At 37.7% G+C, this 20,875-nt stretch overlaps 1 protein-coding gene across 1 annotated transcript in view; it reads left to right on the forward strand.

Annotated features, from left to right (window-relative positions):
- EYS (eyes shut homolog) overlaps window positions 1-20,875 on the forward strand; it is a gene marked incomplete at both ends in the record, with an annotated part of 840,074 nt that overhangs the window by 600,378 nt on the left and 218,821 nt on the right. Inside the window, one exon of the mRNA XM_082480747.1 lies at window positions 11,890-12,119. Within this exon, the coding sequence (XP_082336873.1) occupies window positions 11,890-12,119 (230 nt within the window). The remainder of the gene's footprint in view (window positions 1-11,889; window positions 12,120-20,875) is intronic.

The raw sequence follows: 20,875 nt of genomic DNA on the forward strand, positions 1-20,875 counted from the left end.
TCAGCTCCTTTCCCAAGTCATTGGTAAATTTCTAGAAAGAATATTAGTTATGGTTTGAAGATTTCGTTTGAAGCTCTGCTGTTTAAAGGAAGCAGTGGTTGGTCATATGAATAGTAGAAATCTTAAGTAATTTATCTATTTATCGGGAAAATGAAGGATTCAGTCCATAAACTCTGAGCTGTTAAAATTGCAAACGCTGTCAAAAAGGGGACATGAACATAAATGAACTGAACTTCAAAAAAACCACCTGTTTCCATTTGAAGAAGGCAAGAACTTGTTGAGACTTACATGCTCCAGGCCAGCTGTCTGAAGCCAGGTTTCCCTATTTTTCCTCTCTCCACCCACTGTAAAATTAAGAAGTAGATATGAAATGCTGCAGCGCTAGTACTCATACAAGGTCCTAGTTGACATAAAAGTGTGAGTTGGCATTTCTTAACCATAAAAAAAATTCCATATGTAAATATCAAGATGCAATATGAATTTTTTACATGTGTAAGGAGCAAGGCTGAAGGCCAAGTGACATTAGCCAATTGAAAATGCAGTAATTTCTTAGAACTAACTGCCTAACATATTTCACTGATGTTATAAAATTGAGTGAGTAGTGTAGGAAAACAAAGGGAAGTGATTAGATCTCTTTCGTTTCTGGGTAGTATAAACAGAAGTGTGACATCAATAACTGGCTTCCAGCATTTACCAATTATAAAATCCATTTCATAAACTAGAAGATAGAAAATATTCTTGACTGAATTAAAGTATATGAAAGAAATTCACCACAATTCAGAACTCTTAAGTGGCAAGATGGCTCTACTTGTGAGTGAGATTAATTTTATTTACAATCAATAATTTTTGTTCCTTCAGAATAGGTTTCTAATATAAACAGGTTAAGGTAAATTCTCTAATTTGGGAATGTGGCCATATAATTAAGCCTTTGCCAGCTTTTCATCCTTTGACTAATTGAAGGAACTTACTATATTTTACTAATAAAAGGTATATTTGTACCTCCCAAGCTCTGCTAAGCCCTTTGCAAATGACAAAGCATAATCTACTTGCTATGGTGGGTTTTATTTTCATCATTTAAATCAAAAGGTTAGATGTTTTGAATCTTGAATTCTAAGGAAACCAAGAAAGTAAATGAAAAAAAAAAAAGGAAGAAGGTAAACACAACAAAGTAATCTCTTATATCTTTTAACCTCCCAATTGTGTTCAGATGACAGCTTTCATAAAAAGCTTGTTTTGTTGATATGATCATGAGGGATCTGGCTGATATTCTTAAATCTGAGCTGCTTTGAGATAATGACCCTGCTAAATTGCTAATATCGATTCTTTAAATACAGGCACCCTTCATGATTTAAGGTTTCTGAAGAAAGAATAGCAGAAAAATACAGTGCAATTTGAAGCTAACAATAGAAGTATTCACTCTGCCTTTGAGAATACTCTCCCAGTTTTGCCTCAGGTTTCTCTTTGAAACTCGTTGAAAAGATCAATGACTTCAGCAACTGGTGTTGCCTAGTCTCAAATCATGACCAGGGACTCAAACCTCCAATGACATAGCATTGGGGTTCAGGTAGTGTTTAAGCTAACCAAAAGCTGTTAGGATCAATGGATGCAAAATATCAACTTATTTAAAAGTTACCCTGGAACAGGTTGAATTTCAATATAACATACTTCTAATTTAATGTGTTCTCTGCCTCCCTATGATCTTGCCATGTCACAGCTTTTTGGCTGATAAGAAGATGGGAGGGTATGAATAATCGGCTTTTAGTATTTTTCTGTTAAGTAATCCAGGTGAAGAAAAGACAGCTCCTCAATTATTCCTAGTCCTGACCAAAACTGAATAGTTTAGTGCAGCGCAGTGGCATGTTGTTCTTCTGCTGCATTTGATCTTGGTTCCTGTGCAGACAGTTTTGAGTGCTGTTCTGCGAGTTGAAAGGAAAGACAGAAACCTGCTGACAAGGCATCTGGAGCTTCCTTTCCTTATTTCTTGTTTGTGAACGGTTATGCCTTTCTTCCAGTTGTTCACACTAATAATAAAACTTCTCAGTTGCAGTCCTGATGATGCTGCCTGTTACTCTCTCTCCACGTTTCAAGATTTTGCGAAACCAGAGTCACATTCTCTTACTAATGTTAAAGTCATATCAGTCTTTTCATTGCAAACTCAAATTGCATAGAGGTTTAGGTTGTAACAGGCTAAAATAAGCTCTATTCTTTGCTGTAAAAGTATGCAATTCATCGGGAATGCTTTTAGCAAATATTTTGAATACCTAAAAGGTTTGGGATGTTTTTCAGCTATATAATCACAACATGCATGATTTTAAGTGTGGCATAGTGACTAGAAGTAGGTATTTGTCCTCACTCGTCAGAGTTAATTTGTTCTGTTCCATCTCCAGCCAATCGAGAAAGGCGGTCACTTATCTTACAATGGGATGAACTGGAGATGTCTCTCTCTGCATATAGGTTGTCTACAGGGACAACCAGGGTGATCAGCTCAGGCAGGCTTCCAAACTCCTAGGCAGATAGCGGTTGACCAAGTGAATTCTATTGTAAGAGTTTTATTGGCAGATGAAATGTCTTCAAATATTTAGGAGGGAAAAGGCTATTTTGGATGGCATTTTGATGCTTTGGAGAATTTGGAACTGAAGAGAGATTGCACATGAGGTCATAAGTATTGAATATGTTAATTACTTTGTTATTCATTGTTCTTGTTGCTGCTGTCATTGTCATTGTTAGAGTATTTGTTCACCTTCAAGTAATGTGAGAGTGCTCACTAAACACATTGTGGCCAAAATTTAAATAGTTTTCCAATTGTGTGAGAGAAAAATATTCCGTACTCCAGCATTTAATAACCTTCCTTTAGGAAAATCCCATCAATAAGAACTTTCTTTAGTGTACCCTTGCGGTCATTCCGTGCTAGTATGAGAAAGAAGAAAACCACACTTGCCAGCATTGCCTCTTACACTAGGGCACTCTAAAATATGATAATGCTGTAGGGAAAAAAATTGTTAAATCGTAAACAAGATAATGGGACACACACACACACACGAATATCCAAAATTAAACTTCTGAATTCTCAAACAGAAGCCTCCTACATGATAGCTGCAATCAGTATGAGGTGGTTGTAAATTTTGATAATGTCTTGACCAAACAATAGTAGCACACCCTGAAACCTCCAGTTAATAAAGAGACATGGGATAAAAGCACCATTTAGGAGGCTGATCCCACGTTGTCCTTCTGCACAGGGAGGCTATTTTGATTGGCAAAAATGGATGCTGGGGGTTCTAGAGAGAAAAGTGAGTACTGAAAAATAAAAGTCCCTGAAAAGAAGATGTGGTCTTGGACAAAAGAAGGGAGCCAGGAAAGAAGGAGGTAAACATCCGGACTGGAGGAAAGATCCTGGAAGTGGGTGAAGGTACTGAAGATGAGAAAGATGCATGGAGATGAATACCAGAGAATGCACAGGAATCGCGGCTGGTAACCATCAAGACCAGTTACTATGAGCAGTGTGAATAGACATGACGTTCGACTTGACCTTACCAGACCAGCAGCAACCTCCCTGCAGGGAAGGAAAGTGGAAACCCACTGAACATAACAGGGCCTAGGGTGGAGTGAGGGCGTGAGGAAGTGTGCGAGATAATCAAGCAGGGTAAAAGCTCTAATCTCGTTGGTTCTTAAGTAAACCCCAGTACCCAGATCAACTGTGGACTGTTGTTTACTCTCTCATCTGTGACATGCACTTTATTGACTATAAAATCATTTTTCCTCATAGAAAAAATGTACATAAAGGCCTATTATTTTGGTTCCTTATCTATTACTTTGTAAAATACTATTTAGGAAGTTTTCAGTAGTGTATTTTTTCACTCTGTCTCTTAATATCACAGGGATATTTTGACCTGTCATATTTACAACATTCTTCTTTATGCACTCAATGAGAATGCAGTAATATTTTAATTAAATGCCAGATTACTGATGAATAAATGATGTTTGTGTTTATGCATGCCAGCCATTCTCCAGCATTAAGATATAATTAGAAATTAAGTCTAGAAGAAAGAGTAGATAATAGATAACAGCACTCTGCATTTTTAACTCTTTCTGTACTAATAATTTCTACATGTCTGTCTCATCTTGCTTGCAGACCAGCTCTCATGGTAATTTCAATAGTGTGTGATACAGAACGCCTTTTCATATTCCCATCTCTCTCCAGTCACACAGTCTTTGAATAGCAAAATGCTTTCTATCCAGCAAGAACTATTTTCAGCACATAGGGAAACAAATGCAAAAAGATATTAAGGACTCTGGCTGTGAAAATTATTTAGATGCCTAAACTATACTTCTGTGAGGCATCTAAAAACAAAATACGTACTCTCAAAACTGTGTTTTATCTGCAATGTAATCAGGGTGCATTGAAGTTCCAGCTTGTCAAATTTCTGGAAGCACTTTGATTCTCTTGAGAGTCCCCCCTCACTCCTGTTAGGGTCTGAGAATGCCTCTACTCATCCTTCATAAGTGTATCTCACAGACAGCAAGGTCTACTAGGCACACCCAGAAGAACTTGAAATGAGACTGTACAAGACATGCAATGGTGGTACGTACCTGCTTTCCCTTTTTATTCTTCAGATCAATGGTAAGAGAACTGTTCTGGTTTATCAGATAGTTGACTTCAGTTGCGTCCTCAGCTCGACGGAATTATAAACTTGCCAGTCTGCGACCAGAAGTGCTGTAAGAACTCCCCAAACCAGTCCCTTGGTCTGTTCTGTCCTGCATGGAACAAGCATTCATTGGGTTGAGTGGAGAAAGGAAAAGTTTTCGCATATGATTCCGCATCCTTTGGATTAGAACATTCATCTGAGTACAGACTTGGATTTTTCCACCATATCTGTTGTTTTATTTAATATACCTCTTGAAGCATTTTGTTTTCTTGCTTGGCAAGGCAAGGCTTTAGCCATCTGGAGAATCTTCACTGTGGGATAAGACCGAAGGTTTGGCTATGACAGTCCCGATAACCACAATGCAGAATTCTTGCCTGAGATAAATTATTACTTAGGAAATCAATTGCATATCCAGGATCTAGAAATGATTCTCCTTTATCCCACACAGACACATTGTGCAATAGTCATCTGTAGGTAGATCTTGAATTTTGGAGTCTAAACTACAGATGGCATCATTTAGGTGGAAGAATGTCTTTAGCCCTTGCAGCTAGATAGAAGCTTTGGTAAATGGTAGTGACTCCATTCTGGAATTGTGATTTTTTTAGATAGCTCTCATGGCATCTCTGTTACAGGAACTCAATTTACCCAGTACAATTTACTCAGCCATTTAGGACTGGACAGAATGGTTATTTTCTAATCTTGCAGAGGCTTTTCAGAAGGGCAAGTACAGTGCCATGTTAAAAAAATAACATTTCTGATCTGCTGAGAGAATCTTCAAGGAGGGAGTGAAAGTATTTTTCCCATTCAAAACCACTACTTTCAAGAAACAAGGGTAGCTGCAGAAATCAACAAAAAGATGCAGTAGTCGGGCATTATGAAGTGCTGTTTTTCTAAACAGCAGCTAAAAGGAAACTGGGAAGAGGTTTTCTAACTGTGACTATTGACTAAATAAAAAACACAAAGCTGATGTTCAGACAGATTCATGATTTGCCTAAACTTCAGAAAGTTTAAGATTTGCACGTTGGTCCACTCAGTGCTCATTAGTTTAGATTGCTCTCCTTTTTTTTGAGTTTAATGTTTGGATGATAGAAAGTTGAGAGGCTTAAAAGGGAGGATGGGGAAGGCTATGAAACAGCAAAACCAAGCCAAAATAAAGATCAGTGTGAACAACTGAGAGATTCAATGCTCACTTACTTCTGCAACCAAGCCAGTAAAAAGGGGACTGGATTTGGTAAACAAATTTGGTTCTAGCAAAACCATTATTTGTCATGTCCTAAACTCAGGGACTAAGAGGTTTTTTTTCAAATATCACCTAAGGAAGACTCATCTAAGGAAGGCTCGCTTTAATGTCTTGTTTAGGAAGGCTTTTGCTATTACACTTTCACCATAAAGTATTGTTGCTGCAGATTCTGTGTCACATTAACTTATTTATCTGTTGCAAAGTCTATGGAATCTACACGCTTTAAAGCAAACAGAGCAGGAATATGCCTCTTAGTACATGTATTTCCTTTTCCTCTTTCTTCTTTCTTCTTTCATCTCTCTTTCCATACCTGACATTTCTTCCCTTATCTGGCACTGCTATGTATCCTGGAGTTCATGCTTTTTTCTTTAGATTTGTAAACCGAGCTTTCATAAACTTCATTATGTCTGTTAATTGCATTCTCACATCCTCGGCTGCATTGTATATCGAATATATTATTTGCATTGCTAAGAGTTTGCACCATTAAATGAGATGCTGTGTGTGCAAAAGCAGTTGCAAATGATGTTATACCAACTGTGAATTTTTAAATGGAAAACTGCAACTACAGTATCACTGAGTTCTGCTACCAAATGTTGTGCCTAGTAGGAGGGAGAAGCTGGGCTCATAGCCTGGAACATACATTGAGAGTTGAATTTTTTAAAGAGATAACACCTGATTCTTCCAAATGAAACAAAGACTGGGATGGGTGAGGAAATAAGATTCAGATATAAACTGCTGAACAAAAATAATCCCTCTATGGTAATCCCTTAAATAGTTTTCTCTATTACTGTGTTGAGTGGTTTAAGTGGTTTCTCCAGTAGGGTAAGTGTGCAGCTATACTGTTTTGTGGATTCATCAAAATCAGTGAAATGCTATTTAAAGCATTCTTCTTCACATGGTTGTGAACAGTAAAACAGTCTATAAAAGGCTTTGTTCATTCTTGCCAAATTACGTACAAGATACTAGGGGTTTGTTCCTGTTTAAACCAACATTTCCATGAAGTGCAGTTGTTTTCAGTTTCATAAGGTTTTGAAATTGTATTCTACCTTGCGTGCTAATGACCTTGAAAAATCTTTCTTTTGGCTCCAAAATCTAAAACATTTGCTTAAAGTAATAATAGTCTGTCATATCCCAAGAAAAATGGCATGTACAAGCTTCTCCACCAAGGAAAATTGCAAATAAAAGCGTCGCGTCCCAACACAAATTACTTTATTGACAAGCTAAAAATACAAACTTCCTTATCAAACCCATATCAGATAAGGCTAAATCCTTTACTTCAGTAAGAAAATGTTAAGTGCCTAAGTACCAGAAGATATAGGCAGTGGAGATGTTATCATATCATTGGGACCCCAGTGCCATTGCATGTCTCCTCAGCCTGCCTCAGGAAAAATGTCAGAGTGCTTCTGCAGACATCAGCCTGATAATGAATTACTTTGGGGACAAGTCTGCTCTCTTTGCAGGTCTCGGTTTGAAGTCCATTATACAGATAGATCACCCCTATGAAAAAAAAAAAAAAAAAGTTTTTTTCTTGTATTTATGTGGAATGTCTTGTATTCCAGTTTGTGTCCGTTGCTCCACGTCCTTTCACTGGCCACCAGCGAGGAGAGTCTGGCTCCATCTTTTCCCCTCCCCTCCGTCTCAGGTGTTTATACAAATTGACAAGATCCCCCTGAGCCTTCTGTTCTCAGGGCTGGAGTCCCAGCTCTCTGCGCCCCGGTCGCTGGCCCCGGTGCGGGGGATAAACCAGCGACACCCAGCTCAGCCCCCGGCCAGGCTGAGTCCCTGCGCTGCCCGGGCAGGGCACAGATGTTTTGTCAGCTTTTGAATCTGCAGTGCCCCTAACTAACTCCACACACTGACAGTTTGGGGCTCTTTTTGAAAAGAGGAGGAGGGCGTAGGGGAGGGAGCGGGAAGCACCGTTGGTCAGGGTATTGTGTGCTTTTGGTTTAACAACATAACATCGAGCATGATCCCTAAATGCTATATTCCTGCCATTCAGCTGATCATACATCTCCTTGAGTGGTAAAGAACGTAATATAAAATAAACAAGACTTCAGAATGCACTAACATCTATATTTAGACAAGCGTTTCAAGCTTACATGCACTCAGCTATGAAACACAAGGTTACAGGCCTTTAAAACTCGGCTGTTTGAGCTCATCTTCAGATTAAAAACAATGTGTTGATGCTTGCAGCAAGTTAGAAGATCTCCGTGTGCATTACTGACCTGAGAGGCAGTGACAGGCTGGGAAATTGAAAAGAAAAAAAAAAAACAACAGAAAACTGCGGCCTTGTTGTGTAGTACCAGTGAATCAAGTTTTGCCTGATTTACTTCTGTTACACTTTGTCAAAACTTCTAACACGGCAGTTACTAAATCCACTTTAAACACTTCCTGGCTCTTTATGCAAATAAATGTTTTAGTTAAACTGCGTTGAGCCGAGGTCATTACTTATTCACAACAGCAGCTTGAACGGCTCGTGAGTGCAGCTGCAGACGTTTGCGCCACTAACCAGCCCAGGCAAACTCTTCTCGGCTGAGGCAGCGAGGCAGCGAGCCGCGGGGCGCCTGGAAGCGGTGCTGGCACAGGAGCGGTCAGGCACCATCTAGAAGCAAAACATCCAGAACAAGACTACAAAGGCTGACACCCTGCGAAAGGCGAGCAAACGAACCAGGGAAAAATCAACCTGCCAAGGAGCTTTCCTTTCTTTCTTCTCCGCGGATTAGAATGTCAACCAAAAAACGAAGTGAGGCTGCATTACTTGCCCTCATAAAATGTTAGAGAAAAACAATAGCTTCCCGACAGAAAGGAGATGTGAAACTTCCACGGCTGGAAATCAGTGCTTCCAGTGGGTACAAGAATGCACAAGTTGCCAGGCAGGCAGATAGCCCTCCCATTCAGTGTTTTACCTCTGACGGTAGCTGTGACCAGATTCAGAAGAATAATTTTTCAATGGTCATCTATAGGGTTAGCTGTCATTAGAGAAATGGTCTTTCTAATAGCTAATAGTGAGACCTTAGTTTATTTGCTGATTCTTCTCCAAGTTTTATTTGGTTTTTGTTATTGATTTTTTTTTCAGTCAACCCGAAATACCAGTAATAGCTTCCAATAAATTTCTCCTCTAACTGTCTGATTCTTTATGTAAGCGTACTATGTGTTCAGAGTTTCCCAAACATTTAGTTTATGTTTGGGGAGAAAATGAAGATTTTAATTTTTTTTTTTTTCTTAATCAGTGGTTGTAATCTCAGCAGCAGGTGACTAAGCATTTTTAATTTGCTCTGCTAGCCTGGTAGAAGATAACACTCACATCAGTGCACGCTTAATGCTGCTATGAATGGAAGAGCCCATATGAAGATCATGTTAGTTATTTCCCTTCAGAGAAAAGGATGGTTATAAACCCAGCAATTTCTTTGTTGTAATTCTATTCATATAAATGGAAATGTTGTTATTCTATTCATGTAAATGGAAACAAACAGCAAGTCACTTATTTTCTTAAAAATCTTAAAAAGCTTCTTATCAGCAAGTCCTCAGTCACCAAGCTCTTTTAGGTATTTGTTTTCAGCCTTCTTGTTTTCTGCCATCTTTCACCTGGAGTACTGCATCCAGCTCTGGAGTCCCCAACATAGGAAAGACATGGACCTGTTGGAGCGGGTCCAGAGTAGGGCCACAAAAATTATCCGAGGGCTGGAGCGCGTCTGCTATGAGGAGAGGCTGAGAGAGTTGGGGCTGTTCAGCCTGGAGAAGAGAAGGCTCCGAGGAGACCTTATAGCAGCCTTCCAGTACCTAAAGGGAGCCTATGGGAGAGCTGGGGAAGGACTTTTTATAAAGGCATGTAGTGATAGGACAAGGGGGAATCACTTTAAACTGGAACATGGTAGATTTAGATTAGATATTAGGAAGAAATTTTTCACTTTAAGGGTGGTGAGGCACTGGAACAGGTTGCCCAGAGAGGTTGTGGAAGCTTCATGCCTGGAGGTGTTCAAGGCCAGGCTGGACGAGGCTTTGAGTAAACTGGTCCACTGGGAGGTGTCCCTGCCTATGGCAGGGGTGCTGGAACTCGATGATCTTTAAGGTCTTTTCCAACCTAAACCATTCTATGATTCTATGATCTTTTTGGATACTTCTCCCTCCTATAAAGTAGATAGATTTTAACTGACTTGAAAACCCTGTATCCTTATTTCTAACCACCGCAGTGTGTGCGCTTTGGCTATCTTATATCTTGCACTCAGCCTGCGCCCCAGCTTCAGTATCCCCTGCAAATGGTTCCAGTACCATTATTGCTCTGCATGTCTCTTCTTTGCTGTCACATAATCCCTTTTGCTCTTTCCCAGGGCTCCGCTCCTTTCTCAGTTACCATGCCTTTGTCTGTGTCCCCTTAGATATTTACTTTGTCCTGAATTATTTCTGTCCTTCCTCTGTCCAGCTTCTTTTCTTTCCCACCTGCCTCTCAGCCTGTATCATTGTCTTCGTACAGGTTTTTACATGTGCTGTATGGGTGATTCAGAGAACTGATTTTTCATTTTCTCATTTAGTGCGAGTTACACATGTCATACTTAACTGGGATGTGTTATACTATATTCTTTCACAATATTATGAAGCTTATTGGTACTTTATAAAACATGTATTCCAAAAAGTGAATCACTAAAATCAGTTTTCAGGTTGTCATGTAAAACATTTGGAAGCTAGATTTAAGATGGCAAATGCCTAGAGTAGAGAATGCAAAGTCATGCTGAAGGGATCGTATCACAGTGCTTTCACCGCTTTTATTTTTTGTAAAGCAAGTTTAACATATTGCCAGAAATGCTGACTTTCACTGGTTGTGATGCCTAGAAAGCATTGTATGAAGTATGTAATTTCTATGTTCTGTTTTGGCCAACACATTAGCGACATTTCAGTTCAATCTAGTCTCCCTTTCTCCAATATGATTTTTTTGGGGCACAACATTAAGATGTAAGAGAAATATTCAGAAAGTATCAATTACTAATGAAGTAAAAATAGTAAGATATTTTATTAGATTACCATTGCCAAATTTCAGAATTAGAAGTTGCTTTCTGGAATAAAGTAGAACCTCCTGAACTTCATAAAATGAAAGAAGAATGTCTTGCTCATGTAAAATTTAGTGAAAACTATTTTTTTAGTTATGCAAGCTTAATAAATAGCTGTGAATCTTCTGGTGACTTTTAATTCCTTTTGCTTTGCCTTCATTGTAGTAATTTGTGTGATGCGTATAAGTTCTTCTGGTTAGTAAATTGGTAGCCTTAAATTTGTATAGTTTTAGTGAGTCACAGGTTTGTCTCTCTGAATAAAACAAAAAGCAATAATAAACAGATTTGATAATTAGGACAAGCAGGTTATTGCTAACTAATTCCTAGCAACTTTGAGACAGAAAATAATTAAAAAGGAGGAAAACTATTAACATATCAGTCTAGTAGTTAATGTGAGAGCTCAAAAATTGAGAAGAGAGAGATAATGTCATTCTAAACAAGAAAATTTGTGGGGAAAAATGAAAATAAAATAATCTCTACATCTCTCTCCCCTCTCCCGCCCCATATTATTTCTATGAATTAAAAGATACCTTATTGCTGTACTACAGAATTTTCCTTCTGCATATGCATGCTTAATCTACTTGTATGGAAGTCACGTTTTCTAGAACAGCCTTACGAGATTTGGTAACTTCAAGCAATAAAATATTTAATAATACAGGCCTGTATTTATTTATCACTCCATTGTTGACATCCACCCAAAAGGAATTATGAGAGCATGTACAAATTGTGCTACATGCATGGAGGTTATTTCTTGCTCCCTCACAGGGAAGAATACCTTCATTATCTTTTTGCTAGATTTCAGGACGGGGGCTTGATTTGGAAATTACTACTGTACTCACACTTTCTTAAATATAATCTGAATTACTAAACAAAAAACCCTACTGTCTTTAAATGAAGCTGAAGCGTAGTGGCAAAATTAGGTCTCATGATTTTTTGCTTTGATGTGTTGTCTCTGTCCTTTCAGGATTTCTGTTCCCACACATCTGTCAACAGCATTCCCTATGGTTTCTTCTGATGTGCCTGAGTTGCCTGAGCCGTCTGTGCCCTCTCCGATTTCCCCTGAATTGCCGTCTGTATGCCAGGAAGGACTGTGCCATAATGGAGGGACTTGTCATCCTCTCTCTCTGCCTACTGGGGCCACCTCATTTCAGTGCGACTGCCCACTACACTTCACTGGTCGGTTCTGCGAAAAAGGTAGTCGTGGTTCATTCTTTCTCTATTAGTTGTGAAATACAAGTCTTATGCTGCTTTGACGTAGGAAAAGGGGAAGAATTAACGATCACCATGTTTTTCTGCTTTCCATTTCAGTTCCTGTTGGTAACTCAGGAGTAGATTCATAGAATAATTGGAGGGTAAGATGGGTGATATGAGTCAGGCAGAACAGTAGGAGTTGCAGGCTTGCATGAATGAAAAAAAGTGTTATTTGTACAAATTGTTGAGCACAGTGTTAATGCACGTTATGCAACCTAGTATTTCTGGGACAGAAGAAAGCTAACTTATGAAAATAATGAGAAGAATTCCTCAAAAGAATATATGTTTTCCATTTCTACATTTTCTTTTCCCTTTTTTTTCGCCACTGTGCTTGGTCCTTTGTTGAAAAAGGCTTTTTTCACTCTGTGGCTCATTTATACTCCTATTGTATTACTGTTGCTTGTAATGCACAAATTAGTCAAATGAACATAATTTGAATAAAAAATAAGTCTTTGAACAATTTTGGTTTCTTTGTGAAAAGAATCAAGGCCATCAGACAAACTGATCAATAGCTGCTAGGGTTTCTGTTTTGTAATTGTAATTATTTTGCGTTACTGCTTTTCAGAAAGTTCTTTTTTATGACAGATTCTATAGCTGGCTTCAAAACCTGTTTTAGCTTTTAAGGTACAGTGGGTTATAAATGGCAGTGGGTAATTCTCATAGTATTAAAGGGCATTACCGGTATACAGGAAAAGAACAAAAAAATCATCTAGATTGTGGTTATATACCTGTAACATCTTCCTAATGAACTTCCCATGGTATGAAATACAGGCAACTAAAGTTAAAAATGTCTTTGCCAGACTGCCAGTACATCTGAGCTAACATCATCTTGTATTACTGTCTGAAAGTAGGTCATTACACTCACTATATGTGAAAGCAATCAGTGACTGAGCTCCAAAAAAAAAATTGTTGTGTGTTGCTGAGATGTCAGAGAATATTTTACCTTTCAGTGTTTCTCAAGTTTATAATAAATTAAATCATTTATTTTCATGTTGCCAGTGTTAAAATTGAATTCTGTGAATATCTTCTGTGCATTTGTTATCTGATCTTACTATTTGCACTTGCTTTCAATACATGGCAGCTGTGCAAACTGCACTACAATCCATAAAACAGTGGAACCAAAAAAGTGGGCTTCCTTCAAAGGTAACAGATTTAGTTACCATTCAGTGTGTTTCAAGTAAGTATTTTCAATATTTCAATAAAGTTTTTTATTTATTTACATGCATTTTATGTGCCGGAATTCACTTCTGTTTTGCAAAGAATGCAGTTGTTTGGCATCCTTTGTATCACCATCAGCTGCAGTGTTTTGGACGGGAGTAGGTTTTGGCTTTTCTCGAGGGTTATGCCAGGAGTAAGCAATGTTAAATTTAAGCAGGAGTTTGACAGACATCCTGCGGTAACAGGCCGTATCAATGCATGTGCGTGACCACTCTGTTGGGTGACACCTTGTCTGGACTCCACTGGTGCCTTCTACCAGACTCTGAATCCTGCCTTCTTCTGACCTACTTTTACCTTCCAGTTAATCTGTCAGTCTCCAGGACTCTTCTACGGTTTGGTGTTTTTAATGAAAAATGCCATGATCTATGTTTGAATCATATTATCTGTGCTGAGTACTTACCTCCCCATGCCACAGACTTTGGCAGAAGTACCTTCTGGTCCATCGATTGAAACAGCTATTTTTGATTTGCTCATTCAAAAATACATCACCCTACGCTATTTTCTCCTTTGAAGCTTAGCCAGTACAGGCCTGCTGAGTTCATACAATGGGATCAGCTGACTGTCTTCCAACTACATTTCCAAGGGTATTTCACATGTTATCTTACCTGTGTAAATGAAGGGGTCCCCTTCTCTCTCTTTCTGTGACTTTGTTTCCAAACTCATGGGTAAAAATATGACTGAATTATGACTACCTAAAAAGCAAATTAAAAGTAGGGAATTACTACACTAAGTTGCAGTTGTAACCAAATCTCTGATGATTAGGACTGAAGCATCCTATGTTAGACACACTGGTAACTATTCCATTCAATAAAATCAGAATAGAAGCTTTAAAAAAAAAAACTGAAATAAGTAGCTCCTTTTGAGAATATAATCTCAGGTGTGTAATCATATCATCCTTTTAATGGTTGAATATCTAGTTTCCATGAGATATCATTTCTTTTTTTTCTAAAATTGGAAGAGATGCCATTTGCTTTGCTGAAGCTTGCAGGCATGCTTCGTGATGAGATTTTAACAATGATCCATTTTTCTGCATAGGATGCCTTTTAATAGTTCTGGCACTGGAAGAAGAACATTTCTCTTCTTTTTTTCTCTTTGTGTGGAGAAGACGAATTAAAGAGTTCATCTTTTTGCAGAGCTCTGCTTTTACCCTCTACAACCTCACCATCAATACAGGGAACAGCCTCCTCTGTCCTTAGGTCCCGGGTCAACCAGGGCTGGAGTATGTGTCAGGCTCATCGACAGCTCACTGGGGCAGCTACAACCCAGGGCATGTGCTATCACGTTGCCTGTTTATATAAGTCAGAATCAAATTTGGTGTATCGTGTATTTACTGGCTGAAAAGTAACTGAAATATAATGTGATTTTATTTAATCCTAAAGTTCCAGCAAGATTGATAATTTAGTGTAATGAGACCAGAAATTGCCTATCATTATAAACTTTCCATAGTCAGGGACCAGTTCTTCAAGAAATCTGGAGAGAAATCATAATTACAGGAGATAAGGGCATCTGTAATCATATTATGATTATTTACTTGCAAAGGAGAAAGTAAATTATCGTGTACACAATCCTTTGTTCCAGTCAAGGAAATTGTCTCTTGACTCCTTAGCTGTGATCTTTTTTAAACATACTGTAACATGTACCTGTACATTTCAGTAATATATGCTTATTAATCATCTTAGTGATCTACCTTGTACCGTACCTACAATTAACTAAATTTCAACAAGAAAATATATCATACGCTCAACTGGCATAGTAACAGTCAACCTGGCATACCACGAGGTCTTATATACAAACCCTGTGTAGATATCTTATCTTCATTAGAATTTGTGTGTGCATTTATTTCATATCTAGGTTAAGAGATACCACTTAGTTTCTTGGTGTATATTTCTGACAAAGTGTAAGACCATCTTCTAGAGTGAAAGCAAATGAATGTCATCTCAGTTGTGCGGTTCAACTCGATATAGCATCTTATTATATGCAATATTGCATTTTCCTATTAGATTGCTTCTTAACTAATGAACTCCAGCAGCTTGTTCTGCCCTTAGGAGAAATATGTTCAAGTCGTAAGTGTCGTAATGGACATATTAGGGCCAAGCCAGTTTATTTAAATACATAGTGTCTTTACTCTAAACAATCAGATACCTCTGAACTCTGAAATGTCCTTAAATGACAGTTTTGAAAAGGGGAAATCTATCTCCATTTTTCTACGGAAACAGAAAATTATGGACATGAATGAGTGTATTTGCTGAAGTCAAACTGAAAATATCAACACTGATATATGCCAAAATACATGAAATGAGGATTTAGTCTAAAGCATATATGTGCAAACATCTGAAGCCTCTGTTCCCTTTAATACTGCTTTCAGTATTTCCTTTTTTCTTTTTACTCCAAATTACCAAAGTTATCTGGAAATGAGAAATTGTTACAAGCTTTATTTTAAAAACTCTAACCTTAAATGCAGCATAGAAAATATGCTGCCAGTGTAAATTTAATCTTTATTACTGAACTAGGTGAGTGCTAGATCAAACAACAGAAAGGAAGGATTGTGTAGACAGGGAATACGGTGAAGGGTAGATTGTGTACTCTGAGCTACCTTTTTTACTTTTCCTTTCTGAGTAAATAAGGTTTTTTACTTTAATATTAAATGTATTGTTCTTTCCTCCATAAAACAATTCTTTATTAGCTAAGCTGTTATTATTATCTGCTCCATTGTGAAATCTCTACACACGAGTGGAAAAAATGTAGTGCTTCTGCTTTAGCATGAAGGCAGATGGTTGTCTATTACCGTAAAGTTCATAGCAATAGGTTTATAATATCACTGTCTTGCATGTGCAAAGAAAGCATGTCCCTGACTGTTAATTATAAGATTAACATTTTTAAAGTCTCCAAAATTTTTAGTATTCTGTAAAAGTTTTATAAATTGTTCAATAAAAAGAATATTTAAATGTCATGTGTTAAAAACAGGAAATCCGGTTAATTTGCTATGTTGCCTGTGTATATTCTCTACATTACTTAAAGGTCAACTCCTTTGACAAATCTTCAAAACCAAAAGTAAAATAGGAGGGTGTTACAAGCATTTATCTTGCAACAGTCCCACCTGGAGATTTTGCTGCATTTGTTCCCTGAGATACACTTGTTGGATTCCAGATTTGTTGAGCAATACTTGATAATATCACCCCAAACATTAGCGGTTTCTTTTACTAGCAGCTTTTCTAGATATTGTTCCTAATTTAACATTTCTAACTTGAGTCATTGACTATTATCATTCATCTCTGACAATTTTTTTTGTCTTTCTGTATTTGGTTTTGAAAATAAATTTAATTAGTCCAATTTCTGTGATTTCAGCCATATTTAGAAGCATACAGTCTAATGTCTCATAGATCTACTTATCACCTTAAGAATGCTTATACTGTATTTGTATGATTTAAAACAAGTCTGTGACAATTTCCATCAAAAAGCAGGATGAGGAACTGGAAATCATATAAAGAGGTGTGGGTGAGGAACGGTAACCATGTATTCTTCTTCACATTCAAGTCTCAGTTTCATGTACCCAGAAAAAAAAAGCAGGGTACTGTTACCGTATATCCTCTGTTTTTCTGAAATTCAAGTATTCCGATTTTGTCCTCCCTCAAGTTGATACATAACCTTTTAGGACTCTGAGCAGAAAAAAATAATGTGTTTAGAGATATGTATAAACTTCAGTAATTAATTTGATGTCATAAACCACAGCCAATGTCTAAACTCATGAGATACTTATTGATTTCCCACAAAATAAACATAACCTCTCTAGCTTTCGGGCTAGATTTGAAAAAAGTAGTAAGTTTTCCCTTCAGATTTAAAATGATTCTTTAGAGGATGACTTTAAAAATTAAGAACGCGGTGGGCTAGTTAAGAACAAACAAGGATTTAGTCAGAAGTTAAATAATTTTTTATATTGGCATTGACACTCTGTTTGCCATCATAGCAATTTTAAAGTTGTGTGTAGGAAATAGCTAGCCATTCCTATACAGTTTATGTGCTACAATAAAATTCAACAGAAGTAGTATCGTGGTGAGCAATGCAAAAAGGAATTATCTAAATTAACTTTAACATTCTTCTCTGCACTTTCACTCATGGATATAATCTTGCAGTTTGATATAAGACTGGAAAAACTTTGTGAAGTGTAACTTGTTAACACTTCATAATACCCTGTGTCTGTGAGTAATCACATTAGCTGCACAGTCACCCAGCCTTAGCATATGGTGCCTACATTTTTTCCTTCTTAGCTCACAAAATTGTGGAGAAGTTTTTTGAAGATAATCTAAAACATCTCCAATCCAGTGCCATCTTGTTTTATCATTTACTGTATATCAGGTTTTTATTTAATTGTGTGTTAATTTGCTGAAGTGTTTTTGAAATTGGAGGAAAATAGGAATTTGAGGGAACAGCAGCTGGGTTCACGAGCAAATGGTGAAGCAATTTTCAACTATTCCTTCTTCTGCCCTCCAGAACAGTTTTGTAGAATTTTACCACCTCAAAAGCAAGTGTCAGTGTATCTGAGCTTTCATTTGTAAATTATGTCCCAGATGCAGTGGAGTGTGTAAACTTTACATGTATTTAACTGTAAAGAGTGTAAGAAATCTGCATAATCCATGTCCTTAATGTTAAGCATGCAGGTATTCTGCTACATCAGATCCTGAATTAGGACCCATCCATTATGTTCCTAGTTTGGTCGTTTATGTAACTGTTAAAAACAACCTACATCTCAAACCCTTCTCAGGGATTTCATGAAATTGTAAAGGAGTGTGGCAATTTTCTATGATTATTAAGAGTAGATTAAAAATATGATTAAACAACAGTCTAAGATACAGCTTAGTTATACCTAGAGAGAAGGTAACGAGAAAGAGTTAGCTAGTAGAGTTAGGGAAGGAGCTCTTCAAAGCACCAACCAACTCTAGCAACTGGTGCTCCAGTCTCTGTAAAGCTATTTACCATTGCACTGCCACTTCCCCCCAAAACGCGATCTTCAGAACAGCTATAGGGGCTATTGTTATAGAGTACACTATAGAGCTATAGGGTTCTCTTACTGAACAGAGTTGAAATATATTTCAGAAGTCTGTTCTGGGAAAGAACATTATGGAATCTTTTGTGCATTAGTTGCTTTGAAAGATTACTGTGAAAACAGTTAATAGTGAATGAAACATTTTAAATAGTTGTCAGTTTGCTAGTACATTCTCTGTTTTGTATTGACATCCGTTCACATCCAGTCATGAGCCATTTAAAATAATTAAGTATTGTTTTTAAGCATTGTTTAAAGATTTCTTTTTTCATTTGGGTGTTATTAAAATGAGATAGCTGTAGCATTTTGTTATAAAGGCTTGCATGGATAAGCACTTTTTAAGAAATTATCCTTTTATTTCTGGGAAAAAACAGTTGACAAAAGCAGTAGAAACTTCTTTGTCTCCTCATATAGATCAGACCTGTGAAATTTTGGCATTACTAGCTTTAGGCATCTGAATCACTATTTCTTTAATGTGGATGAAAGTTTTCTTGTCATTGTAATCTTTAGGAGAATTGAAACAATTTTATAACAAACACTATTTTGGACAAGAACAGATAACAGAAAATTAAATAATGGCAAGTTTAGAATTGGTAGGGAACAAGTTTTCTTCCCTACATTTTCCACTTGAAAATGTCTGTATAAAAATTGATTGTTTCTAAAGATTGTAACGTATTCAGCTGCTAATCTCCCAGCTCCTTCGAGTCATTTTTCATTCAAAGATAACCACTGTTGCATAGGTGACAAATACTTGCTGGTTTTCTTCCTTCTCCATTTATGGCATTTTCTGGAAACATCTTCGTTCAGTAACACCTGAATTGATGTCATTTGTTCTGTTGGTGCTAATTTGCTGATAATCAAGTCATCTGCAGAAATGTTATGTGTCTCCCCAGGCAGTATGGCAATGCTTATTTTCTGAGCTTGACTCATTTGTGTTCTTCCACAGGAAATACCATGTAATAAAGCAGATGAGGTATTAAATAATGTCTTTGAGCTTTATTACATAGCCTGTAAGAAAGAGACATAGAAGGCTGGGTTTGCTTTTATAGCACAGAATAAAGAGTAGTTAGTTAGGCTTTTTACCAATGAAATCACGTGTGTTACTGAGGTAGGGTAATGGTATATTGTGCTACTGTGACATTTTGATTTCAAGAATGCTGCGATTACAGAATCACAGAATCACGGAATCACAGAATGGTCAGGGTTGGAAGGGACCTCTGGAGATCATCTAGTCCAACCTCCCCACCAGAGCAGGGTCACCTACAGCAGGTTGCACAAGATGGCATCAGGCGGGTTTTGAAAGTCTCCGGAGTTGGAGAGTCCTGGGCAGCCTGTTCCAGTGCCACCCTCTGCCACCCTCAAAGTAAAGAAGTTCCTCCTCATGTTTAGGTGGAACTTCCTACCTTCAAGTTTGTGCCCGTTACCTCTTGTCCTAAAAACAGAGGGGGTCTTTCATTCCTGGATACAAAGCTGTGTGGCTGCTGGTCCGCTCCCAGACCAGTCTCAGGAGCTTCAGCTAGCTGAGAATGTGAAGCGAACATCAGGATTCTTTAGGAACCTCACTAAAGCATCCTGCTCAGGGACATGCCAACTGGCAGATCTTTTCATGTCACCTCCCAAAGCGAGTAGGCATTTTGGGAGGACACTGGCTACTTGCGTGGTCTGGTTACAGAGGAAATGGCTTTTCTGTTTCCTGGTGCAAGCATAAAACTCTGACTTAAGCGTGAAACCCCACGTTATTTCTAATTAAGAGCGCCCGACATGTTCCTTCTCATGCATCTTCATGGAAGAATGGTGCTTGTGTCAACATAAAATCTCAAACTATTGTTGTTTAAAGGGGAGGAAAATTTATGATATGAATGTTTTGAAGTCACTGTTTTGAGGCTTCTCAAGACAGCAAACCTCCCTTTGAGGAAGAGAAGTCAGCTTCTCTTCTGTAATATGAAAAGCTAGTTTTTCTTTCCACCATTGTACTTTCTTTACATTTTTGTAATAAAAGTTTGTGAAGACAAAATATGCAAGTAATTATACAGCAAAAATATTTTAGCTATTTAGCTATTTTAGCTACCCAGAAAATTCAGGATTCGAAAGGTGAATTTCCTAGTAGCACAATATATGTATATATACTTACATTCTACATCCACGTAGATCACTTCTGTGCAGAATGTATGGGAGATTTGAAAGCTTGGGAGCATGTAGAGTTCCCCTGTGTTTCAGTGGAATTAGTGAAAATACTGAATACATCATCAAACAGAGCAAAGAGTTGAGGCATTGCCTGAACAGAAATTCAAATTACTGTCAGATTCCCCCTTTCTGTTAGATTCGTATTTAAGACAGGAAATGGCATAAATGAAAAAAACAATTCCTACGTTAATAGTGTTGCCCTGTATCAGGAATTTTCCTTAACAAATTCTTTAGCTCTCTGAAAGACAAAATAAAACCA

This window comes from Vanellus vanellus (genome assembly GCF_965231255.1).
Source record: "Vanellus vanellus genome assembly, chromosome: 3".
In the NCBI taxonomy this organism is placed as follows: domain Eukaryota; kingdom Metazoa; phylum Chordata; class Aves; order Charadriiformes; family Charadriidae; genus Vanellus; species Vanellus vanellus.